Here is a 26410-nt window from a genome sequence, read left to right on the forward strand (position 1 = left end):
TTCACAATGGTGGAGTCCAGGACATTTTAGTCTGTGCAGGCATAGAACTTGGTGTGCATGAGTCCCCCTCCAGTGGAGAAGAATGGCATAGCCATTCTCTAGTAGTCTCCCTTACTCTCAGATTTTAGAAACCAGCACTCTCTTGGTGGCCTTTGAAATGCAGTGTCGTCCTGATTCTTGGTCCTGGATTAACATTTGGTCAGGTAGAGACACAAGCTGCTACATTGTTACAGATCGGGAGGAACAGTCCTATGGGAGTTTTCTGGTGAGCAACTTCTCAAAGATCTGTGTGTTAATTACCAAAAGTGAACTCAATCTGCAGTGGGGAACTGAACACAGGGAGGTCTCTGGGAAACAGACAAGAGAAGCACAATGTGGAGTGTTGAAAAAGTAGAAATGTTTATTAAGAGAGTTACAAAAAGTGAAACACACCCCTGCCTACCCATAATCCACTGCTTGGCACAGGAAACTCTCCTGACCCTGAGACGGTGAAATTTACTTAACCATCACTTGTTCATTATACTAAATCTACTGTGTTTTCCCATGTAAAACTCAGAATCACCTGGGACACTATCCCGCCAGGGACCAGGTTTTCAGAGAGTTTAGCCATTCAGCTACATACCTAACCTCATCTGCAGTACACAAACACTGCTAATTCATCTCGTTATTGGCGTGCACTGTTGTTAGCTGGCGTTTGACCGTGCAATCCTAGTACTTACACGTGCAAATTAGGCCTAAACTACCTGAAAATCTGACTCAGTCTTGAATCAAGCTAGAAAAAGAAATAGGATGATATCAGTCTAGATGTTTCATTCTTGTGGGTCTTTCTGGCTCTCTTTCTGCTGTCAGCGCTGTCACCACAAAGACCTCGGCCTGCTTTGGGCTTTCCAGGCTCACACACGCACCACAACCAGGCCCTGAGGAAGTTCCAAAAGTGACAAGTTTAACTTACTTTCTTACCCCCAAAGGATGGGTCATTTCATTAAGTCTGTTCCTTTATCAGCTATGGGGCTATAGGTGGTCTGGAGTGTTCCTGGAAGCTCCTGGTAAAAATTCTGGCACCAAACTTAAAGGAAGGCTGTGGAGCAATTTCCCTGCCTCTGCTGGAGACTCCCCTCTCTGGGTCCTGATCAATAATCCCTGCTGGAGGTCAATTATTTTAGGGTCTCATAAAAATGTATCAGGAGCGTAACTTCCCCAGCCACCCCTCCTCCATTACAAGTGGAACACTGAGCCGGGCTCTCCAGAACGCTGTCAAAAGCACAAACGCCTCCAACACAGCGCAGCTGAGTGCATCTGTGATTGCCACCTCCCCTGGCCTCAAAATTAGGAGACAGCCTCATCGTTCTCAGCAGACAAGAAATGACAGATCCTTGGGGCAGTTCCAGCAGGAGGGGGGCACCTTTGTGACAGCCCCTTGCTAACGCATTGGCAGCACACCCGAGCCTGTCCTTCGCTAAAGAAATCAATGATTGCAGCAAGGAGGGACGAGAGGCTGCGATATGCAAAGATGTGACACCAATGAGGCAAGGGGCAACCGTGGAATCATCGTGGTTTGGGGGCAGAACTGTGCATGGGCGTTGCACCAGTACAGGGAGGGTGATGGTGCAAAGACTCCCCCCACCCTTGTGCATCCCATGTATGGATGTGTCACAAGCCAGTCCCTGTGCTCCAGCAGAGGCCATCTGTGCACCCTTCCTGCACACTGAGCTGCTCCAGGAAGCAAAGCTGGTCCCTGAGGTACAATTCCTACAACCCCGGCCAGTGCCTTTAAAGGCGCAGTGTTCTCCCAGAGAAGAAGTGTCCCTGACTCGAAAGGGAGGGAACTTGGTGCAGCACAGACAACGTATCTGACTCTACAAAAGGCAAACTCCCTGGCCAGCGACAAACTTCAGGGGTGAGCTGCTCCAAGCACACAGACGGGAGAGGCGGCAGCAGGGCAGATGGAAATAGCCCTTCTGAATCCCTACCTCCACAATCTGAACAGCGTTAATCAGCTTAATGCCCAGCATGTTTGGCAGTGGGAGTCCGACAGCCAGAGCCTCTGGAAGAGACAACAAGTAGGTTTATTTCACCCAGCTGGTGAAGCTGAGCTGTTCCATGCACCTGCTGAATTTTCACCCTAGACATGAGTTTACCCATCAGACTAGCACAGGGAAGGCTGGGGGCACCGGAGCTGAGTCTCATCAAATACAAACAGTGCCTGAAACTTGGCAATGCATCTGTTTTCATTTCTGAGGTTCTTTATTGTGAAAGGTTACAAGGGCCACAAGCATCTTAGCCAGGGCCAGGTGCCTTAGGAATAGAGGGCTAGGTAACGGCTTCTAGCCGCAGCTCTGGGGCTTTCGCCCCTCCCCCCCCCGGGTAGCACTGAGAGGCCATTCACTAGCTGTGCTGAGGAAGGAGGAACATTTTACTCCCCTTCAAGGGGTGCAGCAGACTCCCTCTCATGCACTCAGCCAGCCAGTCCTGCTAGCTGCAAATCTGGGAGTTGGGGGGAGCCCTGGCTCCCCCCCCTGCCCCCTCCCATTCTGGTGAGAGGCTCCCCTGGGGAATAGGAGGGGGCACATCTTCGGAGTAGCCCATCCACTTCCCCAGGCATAGGAGCTGCAGCTCTGGGCCCCTGTAGGCAGGCTGCTCAAGGAAAAGGGGGGTGCAGGGGAATTCTCCCCCCCCCCCCCCGGGCAGCTGCCTAAGCAGGGGAAACCCAAAATTATCTAGCCCAAAATTATCACCATCACCAATAAGGCTTTAGCAAGACAACTGACAATTTGTCTCCCAGGGCTCCGAAGCAGCTGCCAGCAAGCTGCAGGTTTGGTTCCAGCCCCACTTCAACTCTTCCCATTCAAATTCAAAAAGCACCTAAATGTCACGGTGACTTTAAGAAGCCAGCAGAGATTTACCATCAAAGCAGCAGAGACATTTGCTTTGGGACGTCCCTGGCCAATTTGAACTCTGAAGATAGCCCCGAGCTGGCCTTACCATTGATGAGCGGCACAAAAGTTTCCACCAAAAGTTTATTGATCAACGTCCCGAGACCAGAGACCTGAAACAGAGCAGAGTGATCCAGCGAGCTGCTGGCCAGCATGTGACAGCCAGGCACGCGCTTTACCATGGGTAACGCAGGCTGGAATTCAGCTGGCCCTGCAGCATGAGAGCAACCTAATGCTTCATCTCCTAGCAATGCAGCTTATGGAGAGCAAACATTGCCCGTTTTCTTCGCCAAACCTTCACTCAGATGTCTTGCCCTCCTTTCTGAGGCAAAGCTCCCACTCAGTCAATGGAAGCTTTGCCTGAATCTGGAGTGAGGACTTTAGGGTTTGACCCTGTGTCACCTGATGGAGGCAGAAGGAGAATGACATGACAGAAGAACAACTTCAAGCTACGAACTGTGGCAGCTAGTGATTAAGAATGTCAGCGAGCTGAGGCCATCACCACGGGCGGGAGAAAGCAACCTTTGTACCAACAGCAGCCTCCAGTGCTACAGATCTCTGCTGGTCTCCTCTCCCCACAGATATGCGGCGTAGCAGCTGTTGGTTCTGACCGTGTTTTTTAGATATTTCTGGAAAAACGAACTTACGCTAACGATGCCGACGTCTGAAGATTCCAAGACTAGAGCCGCACTGGGGAAAAGAACACAAGTGGTACCTCGTCAGCCAGCAAATCGTCTGATTTGATCTTTTATCTTCCAGAGACAAAATGGTTGGGTGAACATCTTTGGAGCAGTCACACACCCAGAGTACAGCGAGAGAGAAACACACACGCATACAAAATACAGTCACACGTACACAGATATTTCAGCTTTTAAACCCCGAGCCAGATTTTTCATACACGGATTCCTGACTTCCAACCCCATGTCCATATTCAAGCCCCTAACAAATAACTGCCTGGATTTCCTGAGCACCTGCAGCCCCTCGTCAAGTCCCTGGGCACTGCGGGTCTCAGAACTGCTGAAAGCAGGCCAGTCCAAGGAAGTGCACTGTGTTGTATACTTGGTTCCCCGTTCCCTCTTCTGGAGACAGTGCTGCCGAGACGCACAAACAGCGAGACCGGATACCTGGTCAGGGATACGCTGAGCAGCAGCTTGTCTCCAGCAACAGAGGCCTGGGCATTTAAAACAAGGTCCTGCAAAGAGAGAGAGTCCGTTTGAAGAGTTGGTTCCAACTCCACTTGCGATTGGTTCAGTCAGCTGGGTGCAGACTGTACCAGTTTGAACTCTGAACAGCCATACTTACAGCCTTCAGGGCAAGGAGAGTCTGGATGGTTCCATCCGAATATTTCGTGAACACCTGAATCTTGACAGAGAGCTTGACAGTGGCTTTGTTTGCTTCCAGAGCGATGAGTGGGGGCCCAAGCGTTGTTATTTTAATGTTCAGAGGAGATACCACAGAGCAGTTGGGACACTGTAGGGATCAGAGACACAGGGCTAGGCGTGAACTGAACTGGATATTGCCTTCTATTAACACAAGCCAGCTGGAACATGATGGGTTAGCGCCAAGGGCCTAGCAGTTCATAACTAGACCCCCACCCAGCTCAGAATCCCAGTGAGAGGTCAGGGTGATTTCCAAACCTTGTAGGGATCCTGGGTTTGAATTTCCTGCACCTTGCAGAGCGAATACAAGTTCTTCAGCAGGCTGCAGGGAGCTTTTGGGAAATACGAATGAATCCTATTCAGGGCAGCTGCCAGGCTTTAGTCTCTCAATACCAGACACTCAGTGTGGCCAGAGAAGGGGGGAGTTGACCTCCCTGCAGGGTGACTGCCTGCCCACTGACTCCGCTACCCCCGCCCCATTCCTGTCCTGTCACTCTGCCCATTCCTGTGAGGTGCCTTGGGTAGCACCGGTCACCTCTCCCTGCTCTTGAAAGCACCAATGCAGGGAAGTGATTGCAGATCCTTCTGGAAGGGGCTGGGGGCAGTGAGGGCCCTGTGGCAGAAAGCCCGCCCTGAGGGATATCAGAGTGGGGCGAGCCACCCAGGGGCGAGAGTGCAGAGCCAGACCAGGAGGCGGGGGCTGCATAACGGTGAGCCGCTGTTTGTGCTGGCGAATGCAGGCTGGTAGGGGAGGATGTTTCCCGGTTTGCTCAGGGCAGCAGAGACCCTATGGCCAACCCCAATGTAAGAAGACTGGCTGCAATGCCAGTCCCTCACAGGAGGGCAGTGCCTTGAGTAAAGGCTGCAGATGAACCACTGCCCTCCTCCAGAGACAGCAGGACTGGAGGGAAAGGAAGAAAGTCTGTTTGTGGCCTGCTGCTCCCCTCACACCTCCTGGCAGCAGGGCTGTAGGGAGAGGAGCCAGGACCATTTCCGCTTGAATTAGCCACGAGGTACGTACTGCGTGGCTGAGAGCAGGAGGCATAAAGATCCCAGGGCGCTAGCATCAGCAGAGCTGACCCGGCATGCTAGGGCTCACCATGATGCCTAGTGCAGAGAGCTGATGGTGTTTACACGCGCACACCGTGTAATGCAACACGAATACATCACTCACCCCAGCAGGAATCAGAGCCACAATGGCGTCCATCAGCTGGGTGGCACCAGAGAACTGGGGAAACAGAACAACATTCAGCTGAAAACGCCAAGCTCGGGGGTTAAGTGATTTAAATGGCAGATTTCACCCTCTCAGCAGCAACCCATTTGCTTCCCAGAGCCACTTCTCACTTTCCAGCCAGTTTGCTCACAGCCTCTTGCCCAGTCCGGAAGTCCTAGCTCTGCAAAATTGCCACGGACTGCGCGGAAGTTTGGGACACGCGAGGAATGTTGGTCGCACTCCTACATGCTCACAGCTCCCCGGCCAGAGTTAACGTCTCTGCTATTTCAATACTTTCCAAGCTGTTAAGCACATCTCAGTGAGTTAGGGCAGGTGAATTAGGAACTGCCCAGAGCATCAGGAGATGCAACCAATGCTCCAAACAGGCGCCCATATATTTCCTTTAGCCTGGATGGAAATACCCCGGCACTCAGTACTCACCACGTCCAATGTAGAAATAAATGTCTGTGGCTGGATCTGGACGAGGAGGGACAGTGCGGCGTTGAGGAAAGCCTGGCTCAGCCCCAGGTTCAGAACATTGCCCTGCAGGGCAGGCAGGGCCACGGGGACGGCGCTGACAGGGAGGGAGATGTTGCCTCCTCCCACCTGATGGATCACAGACTGGAAAGGGAGATGGTACCGAGTGAAACCATCACCTTCAAACAAGGAGAGTCACCTGCAACTGCAAGTCCGAGCGAGGCTGCTGCTGGGCTTACACCTTTCCTATTGGTCATCCACTCTTGTTCTTATTTAAGAACATTTTGTTCTCTCAACAGTTCTCTTTACATTTAACAAAACGTTAGTTTGCTAAACTCTACGATGCATAATGAAGGTTTCTCTGTTTTATTAAGTAGGCCCGAAACCAACCCCTTAGCTCACTGCTGTGTTCCACCCCATGGATTTCACTGCTTGGCAAATGAAAGGGTTTGGATACGGAGAGCTGATGGGTGGAACTGGCTGTTTCCTGCCACGCTGCGTGCATGAACATTCACTCAAAGGCTGAACCACCGCGATATTCACTAGGCACGTTTTCATTCACACATGCCTGGGACATAACTAATCCTAACTCCAATACCTGTGTATTGACATGCAATAGTTACCAGTAATGATTATCTTTGCAGTAATCAGGAAAGGGTTGTCAATGATTTGCAAAGAGAAAAGCAAAGGGCTTGATCCAAAGTCCATTGACTTCAATGGGCTTCAGATCATGTCCTAAATGTGCGACTAGTATTTTAATAGTAATGAGGCCAGCTGTACTCTAGGGTTATGCTGTGCAGGGCATTCCTCATTTATATTAGCTGTATCAATGTCCCTGAAGGCAAACAGACTCCCCCTAAGAACAGTGATCAGAATAAACGCCATAAAACAGCACAATGCAGTCTCAGGGTTTTGTTATCCAAAGTCAACACTTACATTTAAATCCAGTCCGACATGCAGGTCAGTTATCAGTGGAAGGCTGGCTAACTGATACTGGATCTTTCCTACGGCACCAAGTGGGACCAGCGCTGCACAGAAACAGAGTCCGTCACATCAAGAACAAACAACAAGCCAACCAGCTCCTTTGCTTCCCAATTTGCTCTGGGCTCAAGGCTGAGACCGTTACTCATGCTGAGTAGCAAAGGGCATTGGCTTTGGTGGGACTGTTTCATAGAAGAAATGTCCGGCTGGAAGGGACCTCACGAGGTCATCTAGTCCATGCCGCCATCTTGAGGCAGGACCAAATATACCTAGACCATCTCGGACAGGTGTTTGTTTGTCCAACGTGTTCTTAAAAACCCTCCAGTGATGGGGATTCCACAACCTCCCTTGGTGACCTGTTCCCGTGCCTTAGAGTTGGAAAGTTTTTCCTAAATATCAAACCTAAATCTTCCTTGCTCAAGATTAAGCCGAGAAAGTGCTACTCAGGGCAAGCGAAGGATTCCCAAATTAGGCCTTCTGTGATCTGAATCTTAGAATATAGCCAAAAAGGCAACGAGCCAAATACAGTGGTAATTTGTAAATAGCGTAAGTGGGGGTGAGACTAAAGACACCTACAATGGTTTGACTCACCCCCCAGGGGAGCGGAAGAGACGAGTGTAGTAGGAAAAGCAGCTGACGTGAAGCTGGAAAAAGGGTCAGTTACAGCAGACTCTGATTTACCCCTCCCTTTTTCTAGCTTTGATTCCTTTACACTTGCCTAGGAACTCTAGCCCTACTTCCTGACGTGCAGCTTGAACGAAGGCTGGGCAGGAAATAGTTAAAAAACACACAATTCCCATCCCAAACTGGGACAAAAAGTTGAAATCTCCAAAATTTTCACCAACTGACACGGCAAAAAAATGTCGGTTCCAGTCAGTCAAAACCTTTTGATGATGGCCTTTTCCCTTTTTTTAACCTTTGGGGGGGGGGAAGTGTGAATTAAATTAAATTTCAAAACAAAAAGTTAATTTGAATCAAAAACCAAAATGTTTCATTTCAAAAATGGCTAAATTGGATGCTCTGGCAATTTCAAGTCAGGAAATTCATCAGAACTGGCTCGTTCCCATAAACAAATTCAAGGAATCTTCATTGTCCATGAAAACACATTTTGTTGAAAAACTCCTGACCAGCAAACCACCTTTGGCATCATCCCTGACTGTAGCCTCTCACTCTCAGGGTGGGCCCGAGCCCCCGATGGCGTGGATCTCCCCCTGTGGACTGCAGGGCTTACGCTGACCCACAGAACGACGACTGCTCCATGTGCTGGGATTACTGGGAAAGGGGAGGAAGCGGGAAGGAAGCTTGTGCAAGATACGTACCATTCACGGTGCCCAGCAGCTGCACTTTCAAGAGCGTGACGATGTTGTTGACTACTGGACACAACTGTAAAAAACAGCAAACACTCAGCACCTATCTGCTAGCAGACCCACCACCAACTTCATTGGGAGTCCTTGGGGAAAAGGTGCTATCAATGTAAGGGCAGCAGGGTCTGGGCTTCAGTGAGGAAACCCTCAGAACTATGGAGAACAGTTTTCATTGTGAATGTCCATCTCAGAGATTAGTAATTGCTCTCACACACCCCAGGAAGGGGACAGGGCCCGGGGGAGAGGTCCCAGCAGCCACCAGGCTGCCTACCTGCCCTCCGTACCTTTGCACAGGGTGGGACATCCAAACAATGACAAAAAAAAAGAGAGGGAAAACGAGACAGGAAGAGAACTGAAATTCCACATGCCCCTGTAACCAATCAGTTCTGATTCTTCAGTGCCTGGGCTAGCAAACTTCACAATGAATCTAATAAAATAACAATCCAGGCCATCCCTCATCCGCTTCTCAATGCCCCTCTGGCAGGAGTGGTCCGTCTTTGATCTCACCAGGCTAGGCAGAGTTGTCGTAAGGGTGCTAGACACTAATCCATTCACTGATATTGGCAGCAAACTGCAAGAGAAAGACAACCAAGTATGAAAGCCAAAGCAGGCCCAGGGTGGCTAAAAACACAAGTCTCAAGAGAGGTAGCAAGGGACTAGAACAGAGGTGGGCAAACTGCGGCCCACGGGCCACATCCGGCCTGCGGGACCCTCCTGCCCGGCCCCTGAGCTCCTGGCCTGAAAGGCTAGCCCCTGGCCCCTCCCCTGCTGTGCCCCCCCCGCCCACACACACACACAGCCTCAGCTCGCCCCGCCACCGGCACAATGCTCTGGGTGGCGCACCTGTAGTGCTGCCAGCCACCGGTGCTCCAGGCAGCGCGGTAAGAGGGCAGGGGAGTTTGGGGTGGTGGTCAGAGGCGGGGGTGTGGATGGGGTCGGGGCGGTCAGAGGGTGGGGAACGGGGTAGTTGAATGGGGGCAAGAGTCCCAGGGGGCAGTCAGGAAAGAGGGGGGTTGGATGGGGTGGCGGGGAGCAGTTGGGGGGGAGGTCCAGGGGCGGTCAAGGGACAGGGAGCAGGGGGTGGTGGATGGGGTAGGAGTCCCGGGGGGGCTGACAGGGGGCGAGAAGTGTGTGTGGGGGTCAGATAGGGGTTGGGGGCCAGGCCATGCCTGGCTGTCTGGGGAGGCACAGCCTCCCCTAACTGTCTCTCCATTCAATTTTGGAAACCCGATGTCCTCAGGCCAAAAAGTTTGCCTGCCCCTGGACTAGAACCGCCGAAGTTCCACAGTCCGAGGTAGCGTTAGCTGCCTTTAGTTTAGATAAAGAGTTTTGGAAATGACAAGAAACCTCATGCTTCAGGTTTTAAACCAACTTCAGATTAGGATGAGACTTTCACCAGGGGGATGGGGGTGGAGAATTACCCCACATCTGCTGCCACGGGGGGGGCCCAAAATGAAAAATGTATTATCCACTCAGCCCTACTGATGATCACTACAGAAGGCGGGAAAACCACTGGCACCTACCCTGAGAGGAGCCGGATGTCAAAGGGACCAAGCAGGGACTGGCAGTCTTCAATTACAACTTGGAAAACACCTGCTGAATAGTCGGTCACCCTGACTTTTGCGTTAAGGTTCACGTCCACTGAAATATGGATCAGCCCAGATAGCCTAAAGAAATAAACTCAGGTTAGATATAGCTCATCTCACAGCATGCTGCAATAGGATTCATCTAAGGAGACATTTATAACCTCCAAAACCATGATATGATGTTCAGATTAAAATTAGTGAAATCTCACACCTCTCTCTATTGAAATTCACTGCAAATGCTATTAACTGACTTCTGCACCGGCGCTGTCAGCACATTGCTACCTGTGGGGATCATGTGAAAATCCATACAAGGTGTAAATTTCCTAGATGCCGTGATGCACACAGACGTAGGGTTACTTTGCAATGAGGAAATTGCATAAACAACATGGTGCACTGCAAAAATATCCACCTCTCTGTATTCCTGAGGTGAAGTAATGAGAATAAACTGGGTCTAAGTGGTTGCAGTAGGTTAACACACAGGTTTTTTCCCTCTTTACTGTTCTTTGTGTTTTGACCCCTGAGTTCTACAGACCTCGGGCGTAACAGAGATTTTTCTACAGGAGGGAGGTATCCGAATTGTTGTGTTTTGTGAAACAAAAGTTACAGTGAGCCAGGTTATGCCCTCAGATGCAGGTTCATGGCACCCATTGCCTTCAGGGGGAGCCACCAACAGGTATCTGAGGGCGGGAGACAGCCCACTGCTTTTCCCAGCGCGAGTCAGGACTCCTCCAAAGAGCATCTGACCAACTTATCCATTCATCGTTCAGTTCTTTGTGCCAGCGAGAAGAACAAAAAGCTGCAGGTTGTCAACCCCGCACTCACAACAAGTTGCCATTGATCTCCAGTTTAGTAGCGATGGTCAGCTGGCCCCCAATTCCAGGCAGCAGCGTCACCGACACCGTAGGCAGCTGGACGTTAACAACTTCTAGTCTGCAGAACGAAAGCAGAGGCTGTGAGAAACGGCTGAGCAGTTACACACAGTCAGGAACTGACATCCCAGATTAGCCCTCTGTGAGCTGCACTTTAGAAGTTACCCACAAAACTAATGGGCCAAATGCAGTGGTGACGTGTAAAACGGTGCACGGGGTGGGGAGGCGAAGGCAGTCTAACATGGTTGAACTCACATCCCAGAGGAGCAGAAGTTAAAATGGGGGTAGGGAAAAGCAGCTTTCCTGGCAGAGCGATCACTTGCAGCAGGATGCATTGTGTAGGATACAAACCTGCATGCTGGTGCTACACAGACCCAGTCCTGAGCAAAAAGCCAAAGTGGGGTCCTGGAGTGAGGCTGATCCAGGAAGTTGCATATGTTTTTTCATTCTGACCCTATCATTGACCTCCCCACCCCCCCACACACACACCCCCACACACACACTGCTGCGCACGCACACGCACACACAATGGCTTCACAGCTATAATTCTGCATCTGAAAATATAAACCGCACCCCCCGAGACTGTCACACTGTTGTCCAACTTGCTACGGTGAGATGCAGCCTGGGCATCTTGCCCACAATGCACCACACACCCATCTTACCAACCCGTGGGAGAGCTGGAATGACAGCCTGTGGCATAACAGCATAGCTACGATCTGCAGTTAGACTACGTTTGGTGGGCAGTGACCTGCCCTTTTCCTCGCCTGTCAAGCACCTCGCGCACACAGTGCTGTGGACCATCCAAACCATGGAAATTCTTCAGTGCATTGACAGGTGAACTAATCCGATCCTGGCCTCTGCACACGTCACACTAGGCACTTACAGGTGTCTGCCTTTGCACATGCACGTGCGCTCTCAATACCCCAACACCCGCACATCGGTATGTGTGTGAATTTGCACCTGCAAAAGCTATTGGGGTCAACGTTCTTTGTCCCCAAAATCTGTTCTATTCTGACAAGCCAAAACCCTGGACGCACAGAACAAGCATAACAACCTTTACAGTCTGGAAAGAGCAGTAGGTGTGGGATGTCCCAGTGAGAATTGCCACCTACAGATGATGACAGAGCGTCCTGAGGGTCATATAGGGGGGAGACTTGGACCCAAAGAGGAAGGAAGTTCAAAGGAAAGGCTAAAACTACCTTCTTAAGTCATTCCAGTGACTTCAACTGGTTGGGGCCCTTGATAACAATAAATGATTCTTCTATACGAGATGCAATCATGGACCACAAGGGATGAAATCTGAGTCTGAGTTCACAACTGGCATCAGTAGGCAACAGCACCAGCTGGGAATTTGGCACTGAGGGCCAGCTTCTCCCCTGGTATAAATCAGTATAAGGATCCATGATAGGGACTCTAGACTGACCTTATTCTTACTGATGGTAGCTTGTCCCCTGCTTCTCCCCTTTGGAGTCAGTCATAAAGACCCCCATTGAATCCAGTGGGATTTGGGTCAGGCCCCCAATGCAGAAGCTTTAGCATATTGTTCTCCGCTTACCCTGTGATGCTGATGAGTGAACCGAGCAGGCCCCCTCCGCTCACGATGTCGGGGATCTGTATCGCCTGGAGATGCTTTTGGAGAAGCCCATCCTGAAGCAATGCACCTGAGACAACTGGAACACATCTTTCCATGAGACCAGAGATCCTTGAGAGTGACCCCTAGTCAAATGGAACTCAAGGTGTGAGTGTTACATCAGTAATCCATATAACACCATACGGGGGAGGGGGGAGAGCAATGTTTTACAATATGGACTGAACTGAAACAGTCCTTGGCTTAGTAGCTCTGAAAGGTAACCATGAAGAGCATCCTCAGTGTGGTGTAGGGGAAACTGTGTTATAATTACAAGCTAGCACTTTCAGTGAGAAGGGTTTCCTGGTCCTGCTTGCAGACTACGGGGCTTTGTAGGGAAGCGTGTGATCTGGGTCTTGTACAGTCAGTCTGCAAAGAGCCAGCCTAGAGTAAGGGGGGTGACTTGTGCATCTCTGCCTTAGAGAGCAGATTGTTTTGTGTGTCTCTGGTTTTGGTTCTTGTGCGTTAGGGTTCTAGAATCTAAGCAATAAAGTCGTGTTACGTTGCAACCTTCTAGAAAGAGAATTTTATGTTTTTAATCTCATTTCTGTGTGTGCACCGCGAACTTAACACACTATAAATCTAATTTTAACAGGATTACTATGTAGTTGTGTCTGCTTTACAAACTTGCTACCACCCTTGCCAGATTAGTGCTGAAAGCACAGCTTGTACCGTTTGTGTTCCATTTGGGGCATAACCACAATTGCAATTTTAGTACGAGTATGTCAATATACGTTAGAAACATTAACTCGTTCATTAATTCTCACAACAAACCCTGAGGAAGGAAAGTCAATTCCCCGCCTTTTACAGATGGGAAACTGAGGCACAGAGGGGCAAATGCGGACCTGGGCTCAGACCCTGGGATGCCAAGCGGCGGCTTTGTGCTGCACCATCTGCTGCTCCTGACCCTTCCGGGATTGCACAGGGCCCTACAAAGACCCATGATCACTTCTGAGTCTCCTGCTGGAACCAGGAGCTCTGAGGAGCCAAGACTGCCCCCGGTAAGTGAGTAAATACAGAATAAAGTAGGAACAGGGAAGGTGACAAAGCAAAGGGGCAGTTCAGAGAGGCTTTGTTCCCACTCATCATCCCACACAGTTTGCAGCATAACCGTGACCCATATTTTTCTATTTACCATTTTGAATTCCCTCTGGACTGACTACAGAAAAGACTCCAGGGACCACTCCCTGAGATAGGGGCAGCAGGCTACAGAAGAGGACAATTCCCAAAACCTTTAACATCTTCAGCTCTGATCCCTGCAGAGAGAATCTCCAGTCAGTGCAACTGCAGTGTAACCAAGGAAAAACAGGCCCCTGCTGAGAGATCCAGGGCCCGTGGGCCAAATCCTGGCACCCCGCTCAGTCCTTTCTCAGCCAAAACTCTCACTGGAGCCCATGGGAGCGTCACTTCCGTAAGGAATGAGTAAAAGCTGAGTGAGGACATCAGGGTTTGGCCCAAGAACAGCATATCACCATTTATTGCACCACCAAAGCATTTCTGACACCTCTCAGAAAAGGCAACCAAGCGGCCTTTCATGGAGACGAGTCCTTAATCAATGTTCTAATTATGAATTACTTTCTCTAGCCTTTATTCAAGTAGTGCAGATTTATTCCAAGGATCCCTACCAAAGGATTCATCCCAAGAGCCATGCTAGAAATAGCAGTAGCTCGAGCTTGACATGCTATTTTATTCTTTTCAATTTTCATAAGTGACAAAATAATCAACGGAAATAAGCAATGTGAATGATAGAAAGGTCACAGATTTAAAAAACCCAGCACTGAACTGAGCATCCACGTCGTTCAAGGATTAGAAATGTAATGACTGCATTATCACTCGCTCGTTTCAAACTCGTTCACATCACAGGATGAGCAGCGGAGCTGGTAAGGTAGAGTCGTAGGTGTTATAATTACCTGGATCCGGTCTGGCTCCCTTGGCTGATGCCTGGTAGCTCTCCAGAGCTTTCTTGCTTTCTCTGTTCTTGGGTAGCTGAGGTGAAGCAGGGAGCCCTTATATAATCAAAACCTACGTAAGAATGAGGAAAATCAAACAAATGATGAAACATGAGCTAGCCCCTTGGGTATAAGAATTCCGTGGGGGGAGGAATTTTTTCCTGTCTCCCAACATAACTGAAGACATTGAAAAATTGAGCATGTTCTTGAACAACAGGTTGTTCAAACGAAGCTGCAGGATAAGGGTCACCACCACCACCAAGCAGCATTCTCACGCTCCCACGCGTAGTGCTCGGAGGTCAGGAGTGCTGAGGACTTGCAAACCACATGGCATTGGAAGGGACTGCTGTCCACCAGGGTTGCTTGCTGGCTGTAGGACAGGTTGTAAGGTCTTTATGTGAAGCTGTGGAAGTCAAAGAAGAACATTACTACTAAGCAGGCATTGAAGAAGGTAGAGTCCCCATGAGTCAGTTGTCAAGCGTCTTCATACTCATCGTCCCAGCTCTGTTCCTGGAGAACAAGCATGGATGTAAACTCGATTTTTAAGGCATATGCCCAGAGCATCAGTTTACAGTAGATATTTGAACCAGGTTCTTCATATAGAAGAGAAAACAACATAACTCTTGCATGAAGGAAACATTTTAATCTCCTAGGGCTCCGTTGATTTCTGATGTATGGGGAGGTGTATTCTCCCATTGCATATCTTGTAAAGCCAACGATTGTGCATGTGTGTGCAAACACTGCAACAAGTATTAACCTGTGCAATGTCACAGAGGGCTGGGCGCATTCTGCTTTGGAAGTCTGGTCGTGGGGGCCAGAATGTATCAGCTCCGTACATCACAGTGCTGAGAGACCTGGAACCCAAGAGCCAGATCCTTAACGGGCATAAATTCTAGTGAACTCAATGGGTCAGATCCCCATTTGATGTAAACAGGCAGAGCTCCATTGAAGTGAGCTGCGGGTCTGGCCCAGTGATGTTAAAATTAAAGATACAAACATGGACACTATTCTACAAGGCCGTAAGAATATAGAAAGTCAGAATAAAGCCCTATAGCCCTTGCTACACCTAAATTACAACCAGTAAGATGCCTTCATTCATCATTCCCATCTAATAATTAGCTCTGCCACTATATTCCTGCTCTTGCAGTGCCCAACTGCCACGTGGATTGATTTATACTGCATGGTTTTATTGCTGACATTGCTGCTGGTTTTGTTTGCCTTGGTGGCTTGGAAAACCTGCCTGGGCAGCTCTCTTTGTTTGCATTTGAAAGGAGCCTCTCCAATTTAATAAGGCCAAAGCAGTCACCATAAATGTCAATGGAGAATTTTCCAAGAGAGGAAAAGATGTGGCCTCCTTTTGCACAGATCTCAGCTGCAGCCGAAGGATGCGCACGGCCACGTATCCAGTAAGGAAAGTTATTGTGTAGACCGTGCAAACAGCATGCCAGTTTTACAACATAAACATGACACACACACACACCCCTAAGATCCCAATCAAGCCCCTAATGAGCCAGTGGGAATGAGAATCTACAGCAGCTGTCAACCATCCCTTTGGTTCAAAATTTCAAAGGCATTTAATAAAAAGGCAGATCAAGGCGGAATGCTAACGAGGAGCCAACAACATGAAGGGGACTTTTGCAGAGCCCAAGACTTATACACAGTTTTATCCATTTTGTCACCGTGGGTCTGATCTGGGCAATGGCCCAGTGCTCAGCACAGTGCAGGAAGGGGACATGTCAAGATGGCTTTCTTAAGGTCCAGTCCTCAGTGTTTTGACAGCAGGGCGTAGGGGAATCACAGCCTTGCTCCCCTTTCCCCGCACACCGATGACGGGGGGTGACACTGGCATCGAAACACTATAGCAGTTCTGAAGATTCTCCTACATGGAGGAGGCCACCTGTGGTGGGACAGGTCAGCTACAGGGTAGTTTTGCCCCAACGTCCTCAAGGATCGGGCCCAATACCACGTCCTTCGTAGTCATACAGCAGACATAAGAATCAATGTTTTCAGTTCAATCTATGGGGAGCGTGGATCAGCAGCCACGTCACATTCCCCGTCAGTAACCCGGCCCAGCCCAGGGAAGCGAATGATCCAACCAGTGATGAATCCTGCTTGGGACTAGTGCCTCAGCTGTGTGAATCAGCACATCCCCATTGACTTCCGCGGAGTCATGCCAACGTATCCTGGACATGTGCCACCTGAGGCACGTCGTGCATAGCTAAGAAGTAGTTCAATCTATGCACGGATGTGCCCCCGTTATTGGGCATTGCCGTGGAAAATGGCTGCATTTAATAGACAGAGTGAAATGAACTAGAGCTGCCGAAAGGACTTCAGAACATTCTTCCTATTTAGAGGTTTTCCGTGGGGTTTTAGCTGCAAGTGGCATGCAGGCCTGGAGCTCGCCGTCTGCAGGGCGGGTGGATTTCACTCTAACAGCACAGGTGGAGAGGTGAAGACGACGACAACTCCGACACCCTGAAAGAGACAGAACCCCAGGGCTGGATGTAAGTATCTAGCCTCAGCAGCGTACGTTGGCATGACTCCGCGGAAGTCAATGGGGATGTGCTGATTCACACAGCTGAGGCACTAGTCCCAAGCAGTCCTACTTCACTCCATGGTGAACCTAAGGCTATGGCCTACTTAGCAGAGGTTGTGTGCGCTCTCAGATACAGGCCTGGGTGGTTTAACTTGATCCTCTCCCCGCTTGGTGTAAGCTGTTGCTTTATTTAAGGACCTGGACATTTGGACCTGGACTGTTCTTGGGCTACTGACTGTGACATGTTCTCAGAGACATAGAAAAGGAATGTTTGTTCCCAGGGGGAGACAAAGGGGTTAGGCAGGTACCTAACTTACAGCATTCAGGGCTAAGGGGGAGCCAAACATTGCTGCCGGGAACCTGGCTGCAGTCATGCTTAGAACCGGGTCAGGAAGTAGCAAGGGTCGCCCCAAGATGAAGCAGGAACAAGGGACCAAAGATAACACCCCACAAGTGAGGTATCACAGCCCTGGAGCTGGGGAGCTTCCTCACACAGGTGCACAGAGACAGTACGGACAGCACGGTCCTTCCGAAAGCAAAGAACCCAGGCAGCTAAACTCCCTCATCATCATCATTTTCACATCTGATGCTTAGCTCAGCCACCGTGTTCCTGATTTCTTCAAACTGTGTCCGGCTGTCTCTTGGATTGATTTACAGTAACTGGCTTTATTGCTGACTTTGCTATTTGCTATCTGCTTTGATCACTTGGAAAAACCTGCCTGGCATGCTCGCTTTCACATGCTGACTTACTCTGTCTTTTTTTTCCCCAGTGTAAAGAAACTGCTTTGAGTTTACAAGGCTGAGGTTACCATGAATGTCCAAGGAGAATTCTTCACAGGGGACCACGGGAGCTGTAGAGCTCAACTCTGACCTCACCTATGGTACAAAAGAGGTTTTTTGCTACGTGCCTGGTAAAGTCAGCCATTGTGCATGTCCAGGGGCTGATTTTCAGATAGTTCAGACAGGCAATTGTGTATGTAATATAGACGTGGAATTGTGTGATCGGTTTGTATAGTATGACTGAACATGCAGTAATTGCACAGGTAATGACTAATTAGTTGCATTTGTGTATGTATTTACCTAACTTATACACACACATATTATGGTAACAATTGCAAGTCTAACCTGTAGTAACCGTGTGTTTTATACATGGTTTCAGACTCTGTGTTGTTGTGCAGGTTTTCTGGTTTGGTCATTTCTTCTGCTTCCCAACCCCGCTCTAAATCACTAATATTTCATGTCCCCCTTTTATAAAGATTTGAGTATTGGTTATCAGAACGCTGAACCCAGCCCTGGAGTGAACAGACTTAAAAATGAAGCATTATGAGAAATATTAGAAAAGAATATGATCTGAGTGCTGAGAAGGAAGGGGTTAACTTAGAAAACAGCAAACCCAGTAAGAGGGTACTATTTGTTTTTAAAGAAAGAAATATTTTCCCCTTCCCTTAAATGTTTAAATCTGCTGACGTTTTCACTCGAGAATTCAGAATCACATAGGATTGGTTGGTGTTTGTTTTTGTAGAGAGTCAAAGTGTTGGATCAAGTTAGAAGAAAAGCATAGCTCAAACCTTGTTCATTTTTGCTGGGTTTTATTCCGCTCTTTCTGCTCTCTGTGGTGTAGCACCAATCATCTCTTCTTGCATTGATTCCCGTTCTCTCACATACACACCACATAAAATCCTGCAGGAATTTTAAATGGATATTTAACTCATATCCATACACAGCGGATGGAAACTTCTACCAGGTTTCTTCCTTGCCTGTGTATTAATTTATACAGGCTTTTCAGTTATGTCTCTGCTGTAGGCTTGCATTGTCTCCATTAGAACAGTTGGGTTTGGTGCTGGATAGCGGATGTGCCGCAGCTCAGCACCTAGAGAAAGAACACCAGGGTTTGGTTTGATGATGCTCATTCTTAACCATGCAGTCACATTTGAGGATTGAAAGTGAAAAATGAATGTTCGTGCTGCAGAGAAATTCTAACTACACCATAAAACTGCGGTCAAATATAAAGCAGAGAGATCTGCACTAAGTACTTGACCGTTAATTAATAAGAATTTAATGACGCAAAAACATGCCACTGGCCTCACCACTGATGAGTGGCAGAGAGATTTCCACCAGATTACAGATCAGTGTCCCAAGATGCAAGACCTGAAGTGCACAGACGTGACTCCAGGAAAACAATGACAAGACACACAGTGAAATACACAGTATACACAGCCACCAGGATTACATCTCCTGCACCACTGGCTCCTGATACACAGACACATTTTACTGCTGTCCCCTGTTGAAATCCCCTTAGTGTGGCTGTGGGTCTGATACGTTCTTATGCATCATCTCCCAGCCCTAATGTTTTGTGTGTAGTTGATTCTGTGCTTCAGAGCAGATACACTGGATTTTAGCTGAACCCGGAAGAACATTCACCACAAGTGATGTTCACCCCGTGCAGTGTGTCAGCACCTGGCCTGTGCACCATTTAAGTCCTAGTCTGAGAGCTTAAGTTGGATTTAAGTGGCGTTTAGGGTTTGTGCAGCCCCTCTGCTCTAGGACGAATGTCCTAACTGTAAGGACATTCTTGTACCTTGAGTTTCCCCGTCAGTAATGTGGGGATAATGCACACTGCAGACGGGGTAATTTATTCATGTCTGTCAAGACCCTTGAGGCCCTGAGACAGAAGATACTATAGAAATGCAACGCCTCAGTGGTGTTAAAAATGGGCAAATGAGCTGAGTGTCCATATTCAAGATCCCAGTTTTAGCGCCTCTCAATTTATGTCAATATTTGTTTTACAAGAAGTGCAGCTACTGGAGGCAAATCTGTTGTGTTCTGTTATGTGGTGAACACAGGAGAGAGAGAGAACAGAAATAACTTCCAATCTACAATGCATGGCAGCTACTGATTAAGAATATCCATGAACCAAATCCCATCACTAGAGGTGAAAGAAAACAAATTTGGTATCAAGGACTCCAGCGTCAGATGAAGCGAGTTGTTTTAAACAAACATTCAGCCCCTTCTCTCAGTAACACAATGTCTAGTAACTGATTGCTTCTGAGAGTGCATCACAAACATGGTGAGATTGCTCAGAGACCGATTTCAGTGATGCCATGAGATGAAGAAGCCAGGTCGACACCAGCACTACAAAAAAAAATAAACAAACAAACCACCCAGGTAAGAAAATGCTTCTTGGCAGATTCCAAACCAAATGATACTGCCAATGCAAACGCCAGCCCAGAGAAAGGAAGGGATGAGAAAACTAAATGAAACAGGATCTGACCGGATTTGGGTTGTGAATTTCAGTCTGGCTCCAGAATGTCCAAACCCCCAAATCCAGACAAGCATCCTCTCCTCTCCCTGTTACTTATGCTGGGGAACGTGCTGTTTTTGCACAGAAGATACAATGCAATAAGGCTTGATATCTGGTATGGGATACAGGAATCTGCAATTTGCATCCAGGAACAGAAAACAGGGACTGTAACAGGAAAGTCAGAGTGAGTGCATGTGAAATTGGTCTTATCTCCTCTGCCATCTCAGCGCCGCAGACAGACGGTCAGCTCCAGTACAGCAGAGACATTGTCTTGCTTGTGCCCATTAAGCTACTCAAAGAATTAGAAGAGTGAAACCCTCCGTAAATTCCCTGATTCGGTGCAAACCGATCCCTCCGTGAGCAGATGACAAAGCAGCCTGTGTTAAGTTACCAGCATCCAAATTTGGACTGGGATGAATGAACCCTGCATAGTGCCAGGCAAGAGGGATTTTACAAGCCAGTCCCCAGCCTCCAGCAATTAGTTTCCTCAAAACACCATCCTAATGATCACATGCTGGGACAGGAGCTTGGGAATTTTAGTGAGAACCATTAAGGAACCAACAATCCCGTGCCCTGGAATGGGACTTCACCACTGGATTTGTGGTTCTCTCTATATTTTCACTGAGTAATCCCACAAACCCCACTATACACGTACTGGGGGAGGGAAGGTAGCTTCCATTGTAGACATCCAACAAGAGTGGACCAGTTCAATAAAGCCAATAGCTCTTTACATCCTTACTGAGCCCTAGTGCATTAATTCCAGGCTCACATTGATTGGGGCCCCAGCAACACCTCCTGGTTGTGTCAGTCTCTGATCTGCATCTTAAATCGTTCATGAGCACAGTGTCAAAAACACATCCTTTTGTGGGTACCATGCGTCTGATCACACACACACACACACAGATCCCCGAGTCACAGTTTCAGGGTAACTGCACCTGTATTTCCCATCCGTGGTCTCTCAAGGGCACCCACTTAAGGTTTCAGGTTCCCAGCCATCACCTCCCGTGGGCAGAGGCCCGTGTCTCTCCTTTAAGGTGGCACAGCCCCCCCCTAGGATATCTCCATTAATTTATTTATTTTATTTTAATTTAATGAGATCTAGGGAAGAGGGTGTACGAACTCCAGCTGCTCTGGGTGTGCCTTGGTTTCCATGAATTTTACCAAGGCAGTCTCAGAGTGGGGCTCCTATGGAGAGCCACCCAGATTGGAAAGCTACCTTGCACCTCACCGGAGCACAGCTAGCGCTCTGGGCTTGGGGAATACTATCTGCATCCACGTGGTGAATCTGGTCCTACGTGTTAAACACACCAAAGCCCTGGCCTGCATTCCCAGCACCACCACAGATCTGTGAAACGGGACGACTTTATAACCCGTTTCCTCGTCGCTCTTCCTGCCCCTCATTGACTGTGTGCGCCTCGGGAGCTAGGGGGCAGCCTCACATTCCGACAGTGGTTGGGCTGCGAGTATTTCAGGGGAATTTGTAGAATGTCGATAGGAGTGAACAAGAACAACGAAGTCAAGGGCACGTTTCTGTCAGCCTCAGGCTGGGTGAAAACTCGTTTAGAAAAAAAAAAAAGTTCAATACGGAGCCAAATTTGCCTCGACAGCGTCCTTTTAATCCCAGACCAGAAACAGCTGCAGCCATTTACTCCAGCAGGTCTCTCCTGCTAAACGAACGGCCTGCCGGAGCGGTCTGCACACTCACCACTTCGGGTCATTGTTCACAAAGCTGCTAAGGCACTAAAGCAGCCACGGATATATTTTGCATTCTGCAAAAGTAGTAGAATGGATCAAACCTTCCAGAAACAAAGGTCCTACAGCTGAGGTGCTTAAACACCCCAGGAATGGACAGATGGATGGACAGATGAGTGATTTAATCCTTCACCATTTACACTGACTCTAGCAGTATTAAGTCCTTTATTCCAGAATGGGGAGGATTGGCGGGGGGGGGATCATGTAGGAATGTGTCATGAATATTGATGCACCCACACAATGGGACACAGGCACCAGCTGGTTAGCTAATGGGAGGTAGAAATCACCAGCACCCACCCAGAAAGGAGTTGGAGGTTAGTGGAGCCAGCCAGGCAATCGCTGTCTAGCAAGCCACTGATTTTCATGGAGCTATCGATCCCTGATGAAAGCAGAGAAAAACTCGTGCTGAACTGACCTCGTGTTACAGCTCCCTGCAGACCGGCTCATGCAAACACCAGCAAGTCTGCCCATGGCCCTACCTTCCCCTTCACTGCACCACGCAGCAGGGAGCCAACGAAAGACACAGAAGACTGGAAATCCCGAAGAGCAGGGGAATGGAGCCAGCACCCCATTCTGCTCCAGGGAAAGCTGCAACCCAGCTCCATGGGGCTAGAGATTTGGGGTGAGTACTAGAGTAGGAGAAGTGGAACTGGTCTCTTTCTGGTTTTCCCCATTCTCCTTGCCGCTGAAAAGAGCTGCAGGCAACATCTGCCCAAGCCCTACTCGCCATTTACCATCCGTGTCTGGGTTGGTGTTAATTGCTGGCCGAGTCCTGATCCCACGCAAGAGCTTCAGGGTGACCGTGGGACCCTTAACAGTCATGACTGGCAGCCTACAAGAGCCAGTACGATGGGGTGAGACCCAGACCAGCCCCACACACTGACTCTCTCTCAGGACCTGGCCGTCTCTTTCCTTCCACACAGGGCCCCTGATCCCATGGCGTGCTATTGCTACTGCAGCTGTTCCCAGGCGCCAGGGTCCTTTTAGGCTCCTAAGGGGGAGAGAAGGGGTTCATATGGTGCAGGAGAGAGAAACGAGTAGACACTGCTGCAGGATTCGCTCTATATCCTGATCCACAAACGACAAGAACCGATCACCCAACACTGGGTGCAGCTGCTACTTATTTCTATTGCATTAGTGCCTGAATCGGGATCAGGTGCTGAACACACACGGACAGAGACACGGTCCCTGCTCCAAAGAGTTCACAAGCTAATTTAGAGATTGGATTAAATTAAACCTATTCATTCTCCATGACAGACCACCTGCCCCTGAAAACTGAGCCACGTCAGACTAGCAAGAGCAACGGTACCTCTGAGGAGCACAGGAGTACTTGTGGCACCTTTGAGACTAACAAATTTATTTGACCATAAGCTTTCCTGCCCACTTCTTCAGATGCATAGAAAGGAACATCTAGTAAGAAGATATATACACATACAGAGAACATGAAAAGGTGGGAGTTCCCCTACCAACTCTAAGAGGCTAATTAATTAAGATGAGCTATTATCAGCAGGAGAAAAAAAAACTTTTGTAGTGATAATCAAGATGGCCCATTTAATTTGCAAACTAGATATCATTAACTTGGGCTTGAATAGAGACTGGGAGTGACTGGGTCATTAGACAAATTGAATTTATTTCCCCATGTTAAGTATCCTCACACCTTCTTGTCAACTGTCTTAAATGGGCCATCTTGATTATCACTACAAAAGTTTTTTTTCCTCCTGCTGCTAATAGCTCATTTTAATTAATTAGCCTCAGAGTTGGTAGGGGAACTTCCACCTTTTCATGTAATAATATGGATTTGTTAGTCTCTAAGGTGCCACAAGTACTCCTGTTCTTTTTGTGGATACAGATGTCACGTTATTGACTTGAACTGGGACCATATGGAATATGGTTGCAACCAAGGTCCTGTAGTGGCACCAAATCTTGTATAAAGGGGGTCAAATGAGGTGTCTAAGACAAGGTTATGGTTGGCTGGTTATGATTATGCTCTCTGTGTGTGTATCATTTTTGTAGTTGAAGTTATGAATATTGGCTCTATACTGTCTGTATTTCAAACTTATGCTATGCTACTGGGAGACATACCAGACAAGTTGGTATTAGCTCTGCCTAGCCTGCTTGATGGCCCATTAAGGACCATCAGCTATACAATTGACCCATTGAGAGAAGGCAGATACACCTTGTAACTCAGCAAAGTATGCAGGAACTGGCCCATGTGACTCCAGACTCCATTTTGCTGTAATTTTCCACAGTAAAAACAAAGAGGTGTTCTTACACCTGGAAAAGACTATAAAAAGGCTGATGCCTCATCTCCATCTTGTCTTCAATCCTGCTTCTTACCTCTGGAGGGACTTTGCTACAAACTGAAGCTCTGAACAAAGGACTGAATGACCCATCCCAGCTGGGGATGTATTCCAGAGACTTGATTTGAACCTGCAATTTATTCTATAACTGCTACAAGCCTGAACCAAGACGTTGCCATTACTGTATGTAATTGATTCCATTTAACCAATTCTAGCTCTCATCTCTATCTTTTTCCTTTTATGAATAAACCTTTAGATTTTAGATTCTAAAGGATTGGCAACAGCGTGATTTGTGGGTAAGATCTGATTTGTATATTGACCTGGGTCTGGGGCTTGGTCCTTTGGGATCGAGAGAACCTTTTTTATGTATATTGGGATATTGGTTTTCATAACCATTTGCCCCCATAACGAGTGGCACTGGTGGTGATACTGGGAAACTGGAGTGTCTCAGGGAATTGCTTGTGTGACTTGTGGTTAGCCAGTGGGGTGAGACCAAAGTCCTCTTAGTCTGGCTGGTTTGGTGCCTTAGAGGTGGAAAAACCCCAGGGCTGTGACTGCCCTGCTTTAAGCGATTTGTCCTGAATTGGCACTCTCCGTTGGGTCCCACCAGAACCAGCATCGTTACAACAGACTAACACGGCTGCTACTCTGAAATCTGAGGAGCACGACAGTGTATATAGCACAGCCGAAAAGGGGGGGGGGGAGGAGAAGTAGATCCGAGTCCTGCAGCCAGGCTGCTCATCCCTACGCTGCACCCTGAGTCTCCCCCTCAGAGCGGCTCTCTCAGGCTCCGAATGCCGCCCTCACTGCAAAAAGCCTGACGCACAAAAGCCCAGCAAGAAAATGATATTGTCTTAGGCTCTGCCGCCCCCTGATGGTGGTAAAATGCCGCCAAGATCAGCTAGACATTGGGCAGAGATCCCCAGTAAGAAATACAGACAGATGTTTTGCTGCCATGGGGTTGATTTACAACCACAAATGAGGACATCCAGAGCCAGTGCAACCTCCTGCTCCCGTTTATTCGTGCTACCGTGACCAGAGCGCAGCATCTCATCTAATGCACTGGACAGCTCCCTGTCAGAGCGTTAAGAATCTACAGGATGAAAGTCACCCCTTACGTAGAGGGGCAGCTCCTCGCCCTGCACCCCACACCAGAGCTGTGCACAGGCACTCCACACACTGAACACGAAAGAGTTGCCTTGCTCAAAGCCAGCCCTATTGATAACCAGTCTGCTCACTGCCGCCTTCCTGCAGAGTTCTTTATTCCATCCCCCCATGGCTGGCAGCATCGCCCTCCTCAGGCCGTTTGGGATTTGTACAGCGGGCACGCTCAGCTATAACCTTTCTGACACATGGAAAGCAAAACCACCAACCCAGCCTGTCGCACACCAAGCGACCTAACAGAGGCGCCTGTTCATTCTTTCAGCTAAATAAACTGAAGAACATGGCTGCAGCTACTGCACCCCGGGTATGTCACTTTGTGAAAACGGGAACAATTGATGCATCTAGTGGCTGGATGAGAATTACCATTTGTACATTATGGGGCAGATTAAATCCAGAGAAGTGAGTATAGTTAGGTCTGTGGATTCAGACGGTTATAACTGAAATCAATTATATATAGTCCTTAATGTAGTTATTCTGCAGCAAGCAAAGTCTAGGAACACACCACCGGTCATGTATCAGACAAGGATGTGCAGAATCAGTGTGCAGGAAAATTGCTAGTTATTGGTACACTTTAACCCCTGGATGAAGGAGTTAGAGGGGTTCGTTTCTTAGCGTTAGAACTGAATGTAAACCAGGTGGGGAGAGCACGCAGAGCATCCATTCCAAAAGCTCCCCACAGGAAAGCACTTTTTTGAAACCCTGGCACTCAAGGTCCAATTGAGCCCTGTGCAGAGAGGCCTAAGGGGAACTCTTAAGTGGTGCATAAGCTTTGTGCCGACAGTCTGCACCGGGTTGCATTTTACCCATACTGAATAGCTTCAAGGTGGGTGCAGGACTGATATGGTCTTAAATCAAAGGTTCTCTGTCAAACTTGGAGAGTGCATCTAGTGGGGTCCTGTAGTCCTGGGTCCAGTATTAATAGAGATTTTCATTAAATGACTTGGCTAATGGAGTGGAGAGCATGCTTCTAAAATGTACA

General features: G+C 48.5%; 1 protein-coding gene across 1 annotated transcript; it reads right to left on the reverse strand.

Moving 5' to 3' along the window:
- Positions 1-893: 893 nt before the first annotated feature.
- LOC135886474 (BPI fold-containing family B member 4-like) lies at positions 894-13670 on the reverse strand. Its single transcript, XM_065414196.1, has 15 exons — positions 13565-13670; positions 12358-12472; positions 10756-10863; positions 9871-10014; positions 8855-8918; positions 8303-8366; positions 6939-7030; positions 5967-6146; positions 5487-5540; positions 4236-4403; positions 4058-4125; positions 3581-3623; positions 2983-3046; positions 1971-2044; positions 894-917 (listed from the first exon to the last, which is right to left on the reverse strand). The coding sequence occupies exons 1-15, from the start codon at positions 13668-13670 to the stop codon at positions 894-896; spliced, it is 1368 nt and encodes a 455-aa protein (XP_065270268.1).
- Positions 13671-26410: the final 12740 nt, after the last annotated feature.

Source organism: Emys orbicularis, chromosome 12, assembly GCF_028017835.1.
Source record: "Emys orbicularis isolate rEmyOrb1 chromosome 12, rEmyOrb1.hap1, whole genome shotgun sequence".
NCBI classification, from domain to species: Eukaryota; Metazoa; Chordata; order Testudines; family Emydidae; genus Emys; species Emys orbicularis.

Bases quoted from the DNA above. Each gene is read 5' to 3' on its own strand.
- LOC135886474 (XM_065414196.1), bottom strand. From the start codon at position 13,670: ATGTTAAAGGTTTTGGGAATTGTCCTCTTCTGTAGCCTGCTGCCCCTA. The intron at 12,473-13,564 runs GTAAATAGAAAA...GATGTGTTCCAG, and splicing joins TCCAGAGGGAATTCAAAATG to TTGTCTCAGGTGCATTGCTT. The intron at 4,126-4,235 runs GTAAGTATGGCT...CTCTCTTTGCAG, and splicing joins CTCTCCTTGCCCTGAAGGCT to GACCTTGTTTTAAATGCCCA.